This window comes from Populus nigra, chromosome 13, assembly GCF_951802175.1.
Source record: "Populus nigra chromosome 13, ddPopNigr1.1, whole genome shotgun sequence".
NCBI lineage: Eukaryota > Viridiplantae > Streptophyta > Magnoliopsida > Malpighiales > Salicaceae > Populus > Populus nigra.
The window spans coordinates 10545065-10557106 of NC_084864.1; the positions used below are offsets into that span (position 1 = coordinate 10545065).

Genomic DNA, 12042 nt, shown 5'->3' on the forward strand with positions numbered 1-12042 from the left:
ATAAAAAATAATTTACATAAATCAAATATTGAATGCTAAAATTTTAAAAAAAAAATCAATTAAATCTAAACATTCATTTTAAACCATGTTTTTTACCCAAAAACACAAAACAACAACAACAACAACACCCTAAAAACCTATATAAACATGTTGCTACCTCAAAAAAAACCCAAAAAACACTAAAAAAAAAACACTCTAAAGACCTAAATAAATATGTTTTTGCCTTTAAAAAACCAAAAAAAAAATCCAAAAACAAAAAATAAACTCAAAATCCAAAAACTTCTTGGTAGACAATTTCAAGGCAAAATAACACACTGGTAGGACTATCCTCAATTTCAAAACCATCAAGTTTCTCCATGTTTTTTTTTTTAATTTCATTGGCCATTGAAGGATCCAATTGAGAGAAAAAATTGTGAAAGAATGAGCAATAAACATTCGAGCTCCATAAACTAATTGCTATTGTCATTCTCAAAAGAAATACTAATGGCAGTCCAATTTTGAGGGCTCATTTGAGCCTTTTAAGTCCAAATCACGGAAATGGATAGAAGGAATAAAATTATTTGGAGCATCACTCAGTGGTGACAAACATCGGCTCTTGGGAGAAGCCTAGCTGGATAGCTTGAAATACATAATTACAATAACATGTGCATGCACAATTATAGTTACCATAATGGCATAATTTCTTGAAAAGCAGCTAGATTCGGTTATCCTTTCTAAGAAATTATAAGAACAGAAATGGTTACATAACTTTCGCGAGAAATCCTTGTTAAGATAAAACCACTGTAAGTAACAAGACTACTGGTGCTTTTACCATCTGCACTGTAGGATGTTGGCCTCAAGCAACTACTACTACTCATGAAACCAAGGGAAAATTTAAGACATTAAAGACAAAGGCTAAGCCGAAACGTTATATACATCATGAGTGAATTCCTACTCACAGGCATGACATGAGATCCATGGCAAAGGTCTTCTCGAAAGGCTACCTACAGGACCCGGAGCTGAGCTAGAAAAGCTGCACAAAGATCCAAGAAGAGAAACTGCGGGCCCTGTACTCTTTGCAAGTCCAGCAGGTACTTCTCGTCACGAGTTTTGTATAGCTGTCACAACCATTGAAATTGCAAAAATATTAGCCATCATACTCTGAATCAGCTCAATGCAACAATCTACAGAGCTACTGACATGAAAAATGATCCTTTATCAGCTGTGCGACATTTGGAGATGACTAAATAGAAACAATGTTTAGAGCATCTTAATTCTCCAAGAAGGAAAGGCAAGAGAAGCAATCTCCACTATATCTTTTGTCCACACACCGAACCCAACAAGTTACAAACTTTCCTGTATAAATTCTTTCAAGGAGGGTCGAAGTGCAATAATTAAAGAAGCAATCAGAATGGTTAACATCACCTGCACTTCAAACTTGACCACATTTGGTGAGTTAATGATTCCATCATTTTCAATAATAGTGGGTTCATCCCCAAAGAAATGATTGTAGTGTGCTGGATGGTTAACCATTCCTTCATGGTGACCGGGAGTGCCTGGAATCCACCTGCACTTCATATTGTACTGACCAATTTTCTTCCAGCATACATTCAGTTCTTGCAAAGCTTTGAGAACTTCTGTCATTATTTCACGAGGGTGGGCTCGAGACTGCCAAAGAGTAGGGGGAGAATATGATCAATTATAATTGTAACTCAACCACAGGGAGTCATAATAAAGCCATTCACTCCATCATCATTGCACATGTTCCACAAACTATGACTTGAAATAGTTGCCTAGACTTCCCTAACATTATAGGTAAACAAGTAGATTTCAATTTCTTTGTATATCATGTTACTTGCATAGGAAGGCATCACAAAACCTTGAACTCTTTAGCAGATCAAACAATCAAACAATCAAACCCCCTTCACTCATACTAGAAATTGACTCATAGCATCCGACACCATTGGAAACACCTAAAATGCCAAGAAACTTGACCTGAAGGCCAAGAGCCCATTTCCTCTCCACTGGGAACTGTGATTTCAAACCCATTCCTTGATAATCCATGAATCCTGGAAGGCGGTGTCCTCCTGCTGGAGACAAAGGTTCGTTTGGATGCATTCGATTGAATGCAGTTTCCTATAAAATCCAGATAAAAAAGGGTCAAAATGAAAATGGAAACAAAAAAGAGTCCAGTGTTTTTTTTTCTCTGGTCAAATAAAAAGAGGGGAGGGGGGGAATTGTTGACAGTAAAATATAACCATTGATCATAAAATGATTGAAACAGTAGTGCATGCCACATGGAGTAATATCCCACTTTTGGCACACCACATATGTGGCACACATGTGCACAAGATGCCAAAATTTAGAGGTTTCAATCTTTTAAAAACCATTATCAACTCAAGATAACTTCCTACACATAAAAAACAAAGGGGACACAATTTTCTTCCTCTCTATAGTAAACTTGGAAACCAAACGCACCATAGTTTCTTGGAACTCAGCTCCAAGATAGCCATTGGAAACACGAAATCGATTGTCCAATAACAAATAGTAAGCAACAGTAGCCTGAAAAAAGCATGGTAAGTGATGAGGCCATATCTTAATATTGTATACAAAACGAGTTTTAAGAGATCAATCAGAGTCCAAACCTCATTTTGCATTCTGTTGCGAAGAGATTCAATAAGTTGGATCCTGTCAAATCCCATCTTGACAACGTCCTGGAGAATCTCCTCGTCAATCTGCAGCAATGACATCCAATGGTTCAATAAATTACTTGATAATTCTCTTCAAACATAAAAAAAAAATAGACCAAACCTTTTTAGCTTGTTGCAATGTATCTGGTGGGGGCACTGCCAAATAACGGGGAAGGCGAGCTTGGAACCATTGGTGTTGACGAATTTCAGGAATGGTCATTCGCTTCATTGGATCAACCACAAGCATCCTTGGGATGAGATCTCTTGCTCCGGGTGATAAATGGCTGGGAAGAGTATATATCCCATCCTAAAGAACAAAATGACATAGACAGAGAACATGAAAGTTAAATCCATGGGCAAATGAAATGCAATAAAATGATCCTAATCTTAGAGAACTCACGATGGCCCATTAACTTAAGTTGTTACATAGACGAGCTCCTCCATATTACAAACCATGGCAACACTCCCTATCCTAACAACAAGTGATTCATATTCTTAAATCAAACTCGGCACATGCTAGGTGAGCCTAGCAAATGGCACAATCATTATCAAATGCAAGAGAATCTACATAGAAGAACAAGCTAAAAAGAACAGGTAGTGTAACATGGGCCACAGCTGGACAGCTAGTGATAATATGTTAGAGAACTTATAACCAACTCAAAAGCTTAAGATCAGTGCCTCACTTAAATTCTTATCTTTATCTATTGGTCTTGGAATTACTGATTTTCTAAACTATTACGTAATGAGATCATAAATAACAAATATCTAAAATAAAGTGTTTGGCCTGGAAATTATATTGCGGAGTCTTTGAATCTAACAAAAAAGTTTCAAATAACAAAAAAGAACTCTGGGACACATAGCATTCAGCAGAAATACAAAATTCATGTCAAAGCATGCATAACTGAATCTATAAGATAAAAGTAAATTAAGTAATACATGGAAAATTAAGTCTACAAATTATATTAGCTCGAAAATATTCTAAAGATGTTGATGACCTGAAACCATGAGTGCGTTGAGTGAAAGGTCATTAGTTATGCCCTGATTCTAGTCAAAAGAATTCCCAATACCTTTATTTTCTTAAAGAGGTTGGGAATGTTTTCATCATCGAAAGGTAGTGTACCACAGAGAAGAGCATACAATATAACACCACAACTCCATACATCTACTTCAGGTCCAGCATACAGTTTCCCAGAAATCACCTGCAAAATAAATAAATAAACAAATCGTGCATAAAATAACCTTCAAGGTAAAACCAATACATGGGCACCTGTATTTTACATTAAATAGATGGGTGTAAGGAGAGCCTCCTTTTTTCAATTAAATCTTTATAACAAGTAATTCCACAACTTCATACCTCTGGTGCAGCATAGTTTGGGCTTCCACAACTTGTCTTAAGGAAATGACCATCACGCATTATATTGCTCAACCCAAAATCAGCTATCTTCACATTCCATTTAGAATCCAATAACAGATTCTCAGGCTTGAGGTCTCTATGAACAACCATATTCCTGTGGCAATATTCCACACCGGATATTATCTGCACCAACACAGAATTTTGCACACTATAACTAAATAGCAAAAATGAAGGTAAGCTATATGAGGATTGTGATGCATGTTAGTAGGCAATAGTACTTGTTGGAAGAAATTCCGCGCTTCATCTTCCTGCAATCTACCCTTCTCCACAATATAATCAAAGAGCTCCCCGGACTTCACATACTCCATGACAACATATATGTCAGTTGGTGTTTCTATTACCTCATAAAGTCGTATAATGTGGGGATGCATAAACAATCTCAAGATTTTGATTTCTCTTCTCACTGCAAAAGGGAAGAAGAGGGAGCACATAAGCAAATCAAAACGAACTGCATCAGTCGTTGAAAATTTAAACAAAACTATCATGCACAAGGAGAGGAACAAAACCTTACTTCAACTCCCCAAAAAACTGTTAAAATAACCTCAGATATAAATCTTTATAATCTCAGTATTGCATTCTGTATTTCAGGTTTCAAATGACCTCCTTTTAATCATATAAATACTGTTAGTCACTATGGGAAAAATATCATCCATGCAAATCATGAGATGGGAGCATCCATCATCAAAGATAATGGAACAGCCAGATTACCCAAGCAAACCTACTCATTTTGATAGAAAAGGAGTCATGGATCATCCATACCTTTTTCTTCCATCTCCATGTTTTTTATCTTACGACGGTTAAGTATCTTGACAGCAACTTTGTGCCCAGTCAATGCATGCTCTGCTATTTTTACCTTTCCAAAGGAACCGATTCCAAGAGTTTTACCAAGCTTGTAATTTGGTAAATACATATCCACACCACTGCTGCCTCTGTGAGATGGCCCATCCATTTTCCTATTCAAATGGAATGGAGAAAAACATAAATTCAGAGAAACATGAAAGCAACTACACAAATATATCATGTGTTGTATGTATGCACTAGCATGTTGAGGTGGGCTTAGAACTGGAAGCATCAATAAAGCACATCAGCATGGCATTTCAAGGAAACTAGTTCAATATAAATAGAAGAGGTTGGCTTATAAAACAAAATTTCATGCATATGTAGAAATAACCTTCAGGCAATGACACAAGTGCTAACTCATATGCACCAATCAACAACCCAATGTGTCACTTGAAATCAATTATGAAAACCAGGTATGGTAGCATGCTAATAACAGAGGCTTCAAGAGCACCTATATGAACAGTCTCCAGATTCATTGTTGATAAAAACCCACATGTTGTGGGAATGGAATCAAATAATTGCCACCATGAAGCAATGGAACCATTCAGAATAACACCTCTAACAGCCTTTGATTGCCAGTAACAGCCATTGCAGCAATCAATGTGTCGCAGCCATTTCACTTGACACTGTCGATGTATTACTTTCAAGAACACATCGAGAATCTCTTAGTTAAGCATATATTAAGCTCGGTTGCGAAAAACTTTAATCAAGTAATAAGGTAGTGCAGGTATTTATTCATTTAAAGTATTAAGATATTCATTTATAGTAAAACTAATAAAACCTGTTCACTAAAGAAAATTTGTTAAGTTTGTTAAACAACTGAGCAACGGCAAACAGCCATGACCATTAAGCATCCCCACGATCACCACGGCATCATGATCCTAACTGAAATTTAAAACCCTGGCTGTGGGTCCCACTGGTGGGGTTTCACGCTATAATTTCACCAGCAGTGAGATCTATAGAGCATCTAAATACTCACTTTAATAAACAACTGCTCTGACCACTTCCCTATTATAAATTCTATTGTCCAAGCAGTTCCCTTATTTCCTAAGATTTGGAAGAAACAACAGCAGCCGATGAATAAAAACAGCATGCTCATAAGCAGGCATGCATGATTACAATCCAATACAAAAGAAAGACTAACGATCACAGATACAAATGAAATAAAGACAGTACAAAGACAATCACAAGCAATTTCAAAAACCCATTTAAACTCTTACAAAGCAGTAAAATTTACCAAAATGTTAATCCCAAAGAATCTCATAAATCCCAAGATTTCACATTTCCAAGAAAGATAAGTTAATCCCTAACGCACACTCATAATTGATGATTTCATCCAATTCAAATAACATGCCAGAGAATTTTTAGCCCTAATTGAACAACTCAACCTTTAAAAAAAAAATCGAGAACCCATTAATAAAATAAAATAAGATTGGCTTATCAAAATCAGAGAAAATTAAGCTCTGATTGCACAGGAAAGAACAAAAAAATGTAAATTTGAATCAAGTAAAGAACCCTAGCTTCCACAGATCTTACATACAACCATACAAAAAAAAACAAACAAACAAACAGTTAAGCCAAACATTTTACAATCAAATACATACACAGACTTACCTGGAATGTGAGAATCCGAGCTCAAAAAAGAGAAGAAGAGAGAGAGATTGCAAGATTCTAAAACGAGACGGTTGTAATCATGGATTAACGAGAATTATTATTTGTACTAATTACTTTTGTTGTTAATTCTCTCTCTCTCTCTCTCTGTGGTTGGTTCTTGATTGTGCTCTCTCTCTCTCTCTCTCTCTCTCTGGGAGTTACAGATTCTCTCTCTCGAGAAGACAACAAAATCTATCCTCATCTCTTCTTTGTTTTTTTTTCTCTCCTATTTTTCACTTTCTCATTTAATGACTCGAATTGCCCTCGGTGTCTTTGATTAACGGCAACGATGTCCTGTGTTGGGCATTGTAATTCTTTTCAGGTGTTGGGGGTAAATATGGGAATGAAATGGTAAACGAGAAGTAGGTTGTGTGGTAGATTCTCCTCACAATAAAAGAGGTAAGAAAAAGAAAAGACTGATTAGTGAAAAATTAGATCAGAAAATAAATAAAAAGAGATGTTTAAATTAAGCATAAAAGGGTATTAGTAATTTATAGATATTCTCTTTTTTTTTTAATTTATTTAGAAAAAATAGATGAATGAAACGGAAAGCAGCTATGGATAGGTTTGTATGACACCACATGCTGAGTCATAAGCAGCTAAGGATTTATGTTCTCTTGTCGTTTGATTTCAATTGAATGATGATTTCAAAAAATAATTTAGGTAATAATACCACATTTCTTTCTTTCTTATGATAACAATATTAATCCAAGAGAAAAAAATAACAATATTTCAACAATTGTGTTGTCCTAATGTGATTTAATATGATTCAATGTTCATATTATTTTATTTTTGGAAAAAAAAACAATTTTATTTATTTAACAAAATATTTAACAATTTTATTTTGTATTTTTTGATTTAATCTTGCATTTCAAAAACTCAATTTTATTTTATTTTGTTTTTTTTTTTTCAAATTGATCCTTCAATATTTTTTTTAAAATTATGCTTAATAGTTTTTTTCAATTTTTTTTGTTGGGTCATATATTAATCTTATGAATTTAGTTTTTTTTTTTCCTTGATTTCAATCTTCAATAATATATTTGTTGGAGGTGGGGTTTTATTTTTTTTATTTGCTTTCTATAAATTTATCATGATCTAATGACTCAGTCGTGGGTTTAATAGGTTAACTCAAATTGATATGGGTTGCTTTTTTTGCTCTTTTTCTAATTTGTTTTTTTTTATTTTATCATTTAACATGGAGTTGGTTGAAAATTGAGATTTGTAATTGTTTTAGATTAGTTCTTTTTTTTAGATTGTCTCAATCTCAAGACTTAGGTTACGAGTTTGACAGATTGACTATGTTCATTTTTTTGTCCTTTTTTAATTGGCCTTTATAATTATTTTTTTTACTTTCTATAAAATTATCCTAAAAATACAAATTATGTGAGTAGTGTGATACAATATATGTTGAATGCATATTTGGTGTTGATTAATTACTCATTATTGAAAAGTTGATCCAATATGGTCTCATTTAAGAACTAGACAACTTATGTATGATTCTCTAAAATTATATTTTTTTATTAATAAAGATATATTTTATCTTTAATATTTATTTATATTTGATTAATGAATCTAGAGTAAAGATAAAAAATTTTGAAATAAAAATGTTTTGCAAATAAAATTATAAAATGGTTATAATTATGAGAACTTCTATTGCATCAAGGTATTATTTATAAATATTCATAGTCAATGCTTTATCAAGACTAAATATTATGTTCTTTTTGTTTTTGTTAAAAGAAACAATTATTCTCATAAATTGAAGCGCGAGTGATATCTCAAACTAATATGTAGGTGTTTGTCAATTAATATGTACACTGAGCTGACTCGTATGAGGATTTCATATAAAGAGATTACATGTGTTTATAAAAAGACTCATGCAATAGTTGTGTAAATGAGCTTTATACTTAAGATCATTACAAAATTTTATATAGAGAATGCAATGTTTTTATCCTGACTAGGTGTTTCCTTAATTAAAGATAATAAATGGACAAATATTGGATATGTCATAAATTATATGAAGATATTTGAGTGATCAAAAGATTATTCATTATCCTAGATGAATTAGAGAAAATATCTCACCTATTCTTAAATAATATCAATTAAGAAATCCTTAGACAATGTGAAATGAGATTTGAAAAGGATTCCAAGTCTTATTAAAAAAAAAAACAAATGACAATAATGTTGAGAACAAATATAATTTAAGAAATCAGACACACTTCATGCTTAAATATCTAAATCGAAATATTATTTACAATGAGATAATAATTACATTGAGAAACTTGTCACTAAAAAGTTAAATTAAACCACTTATGAATTTCCTAATATTTAAAAGATCATAACACATTACTCAATAATACACTTAATCTTCAAATATAAATCAATCAATTTGTTAAATTGATAATAAGTTCAATTATTTAATTTATTTAATCATATTTTATTTAGGATTGTAGTTTATATTTGGACCAATATATTAGGAACCTAATGTGTCATAAAAATTAAGAACTATTAGTAGGAAATTAAATTGAGATAATTAATTTATGAAACTTGATTGTAAATAAGTTTTAGAAATTAAGAAATAAAATATAATTTACATAGGAGATTACTATTTTAGACCTAGAAAAATCAAGTAGGGACTTGATTATATAAATTTCTATAACTATTATGAAATAATATATATGATATTTTTTAGAGGGTAAAATGATATATTTTTTCATTAGTAAGGTTATCGGGTTTTTTTTATACATAAATAGAATGTTATGTCTCATATTTCTCTCTATATATTATACACTCTTTACACATCAAATACTCCTATACATATAAGCAGAGAGGAGAAAAGAAAGAGATAACACTCTAGACATAACAATCCTTATCTCTTAAAAAGGTTTTAGAAGATTTTTTATCTAGTAATTTGTGTGGATTATTATTAGAGATCGGATAATTGAACGACTTATTGCTTGTAATAACCCAGTTCATCTAGCCTAGAAAGAATAATTGTTCTTTAGGTAATCTTCACGCAAACTTTAAAGGATCATAGATTGTTTAATAGGACCCTTGAGACTCCTATTTTTTAAAAAAAAAATAATGTTTTTGTTGTATTTATGTATTTTGGAAAAACCAACAAATATGGATGTGGGTTCTTCTTTGATTTGTACTGTAACATCCTTAACTTTTTATTTCTCATTATCGATTTTTGTCCACCATGATTCAATGTAAAACCAATGAATTTTTGTATGATTTCAATAGGTCAAATCTTAACTTGACGTTTTAATTATACCAAAATTTCAATAGAGTTTTCTCTAAATTTTTAGTTTTTTCAAATGTCAACATTCTTCATCATTCACAATTAACACAACTCAAACATTCAATCCAATTGTTCTAGATTATTTTTGTATTCTACAGTCATTATGACACTTTTATTCTTCCATATTATAAGCATAACCAAGATATATGAGTAGTACAATGACAAACATTCTCCATTTAAAATAAAAGGTGCTAATTATGCAGTGATATTACTACATGATTATAAGACTAAAATATTACATGCTATTAGCGTTCAAATTTATATACACATCAAAAGGCATTTTCAAAATTAAAATACATAAAAAGTTTGCAAAAGTCTCTATTACAATATTAATACTATTAAAAACTAAAATAATCTACTGCCGGCATGAACGTGAGAAGATTCTAAAACCAAAATTTAGTTATTTAATGAGAAATATTATTTAATGACCAATATAATAAGATAAAGTTATATTTGTTTATTTATTTATATATTTTCATCTCTTTCTTTATAATAACATAACATGAAGGTCAACTCTAAATAACATATAATCTCTTCATCCAATTGTATACTTCAATGGTATCCCGTTTACACAGTGTCTCTATTTTTTATTATTATCATTTAAAACTTTAAATAACATATTATTCCAGTTATATGATACTTTGATACCCCTAGCACCACCTAGGTACTAGTCACTTTTATTCTCGGTCACCAGATTCACTAACGCCTTTAGTACCGCTTAAGGTATTAGTTGAATTCAATCTCGGTCATTAGATTCATTGACACCTCTAATAGCACTTAATGTACTAGTCAAATTCAATCTCGATCGTCAGATTCACTAACACCACTAATAAGGTACTGGTCAAATTCAATCATGGTCGTTAGATTCACTAACACCTCTAGTACCACTCAAGATACTAGTCAAATTCAATCTAGTATCCTCAACATAAACCTACACAAGTACTTTAAGAATTTATCATTAACCAATATTCAAAACTATAATATATAAAAGATATATGGGGGTGAGAATAATACCTACCTAGTGTTGGTGCCCGTGTTGTCACTCCTAACTGTTTCTCTGACCCGATAGCTTCTCTTGTACCATTATGGTTATGGTTATGATTATTATTAGAATTGTAACCATCAACCATATCTCAATTCTATTCTCATTCAAATATCAACAAGGAAAATTTTCTAGAATTCCACATACATAAGTATTTCCTTTATGTTCATACTTATTTTTTTAGTTTCCATGTTAGAATTATCCATTAACAACAATTCTAAACAACATTTAAAATTTGTAAAATCCTGGTCGGTTTAGTCTTCTTAACCCCGAATACTATTTGGTATTTCAATTATTATATAGAGTTTTATAACTCTATTTCGGGCATGGTTGGTCTTTTTAAAAAGCTTAGACATAAGGCTATAACTTCCATGAAAAAAAAAATACTCAGTTCTGCCATTTACCCACCTAAAATTACCCTTAACTTTAGCATACCCAACAACCCTGCTTAAAATCCAATTTGACCTTCCTTCCATTATTAGTCCATAATGGGAGTTTTATAACTCCAAATCGCGCAAAGTCTTTTTCATTGAAATCTAATACCCGAAACTACAACTTTCATGAAAAAACATATTTAAAACTTTCTCATTTACTTTTCATAACTTTAACTACAACCTAGGTGATAAAGCTATTATAATTTCAGCTTACAAGTCTAAAACACAACTAAAATATTTTCATGTGTTCTTTCATCATTTCTAGCAACCACTTTCATCTTACACACCACTTAACATCATTTATATACATGTCTCCCAAAATCAATTCACTCATATCTATTCTTTTATTGAAATGGTCCCTTACGGAAGAAAATGCAGTTCCTTTAATTTTCTCACACTCTTAATTCATTTTTTTCTTGCGAATTCAAATCGAACAGGAATTTAAACATTTATTATCCCTCACCCTTTAATTTTCTTCTCTTGGCCGAAATCTTATGGCCACAAAAAGTGATTCTTAAATTCTCATTTTAGGAATTTTACTTGTTATTCAACTTTCTAATACAATACACATCATCTCTAAATACAATTCCCTTAATAATTTCATCAAACAAACTCATTCCCTAATTTCTTTCCCTTTAGCTGAATCCTTGTACGTGATGGGAATATGTTTTTTCAATTTTTTCAAATTA

At 31.8% G+C, this 12042-nt stretch overlaps 1 protein-coding gene across 2 annotated transcripts; it reads right to left on the reverse strand.

Moving 5' to 3' along the window:
• Positions 1 to 576: 576 nt before the first annotated feature.
• Positions 577 to 6767, reverse strand: LOC133671339 (SNF1-related protein kinase catalytic subunit alpha KIN10). 2 transcript variants are annotated; one of them, XM_062092064.1, is made up of 11 exons: positions 6538 to 6767; positions 4843 to 5036; positions 4425 to 4486; positions 4024 to 4206; positions 3737 to 3868; positions 2791 to 2976; positions 2625 to 2714; positions 2458 to 2541; positions 1975 to 2115; positions 1405 to 1647; positions 577 to 1097 (listed from the first exon to the last, which is right to left on the reverse strand). In XM_062092064.1, the coding sequence occupies exons 2-11, from the start codon at positions 5030 to 5032 to the stop codon at positions 984 to 986; spliced, it is 1425 nt and encodes a 474-aa protein (XP_061948048.1). In that variant the 5' UTR covers positions 5033 to 5036; positions 6538 to 6767; the 3' UTR covers positions 577 to 983. The 2 variants fall into 2 exon arrangements, with proteins under 2 accessions (XP_061948048.1, XP_061948047.1); XM_062092063.1 differs by having other exon boundaries at positions 4302 to 4486.
• Between the last annotated feature and the right edge of the window lie 5275 nt (positions 6768 to 12042).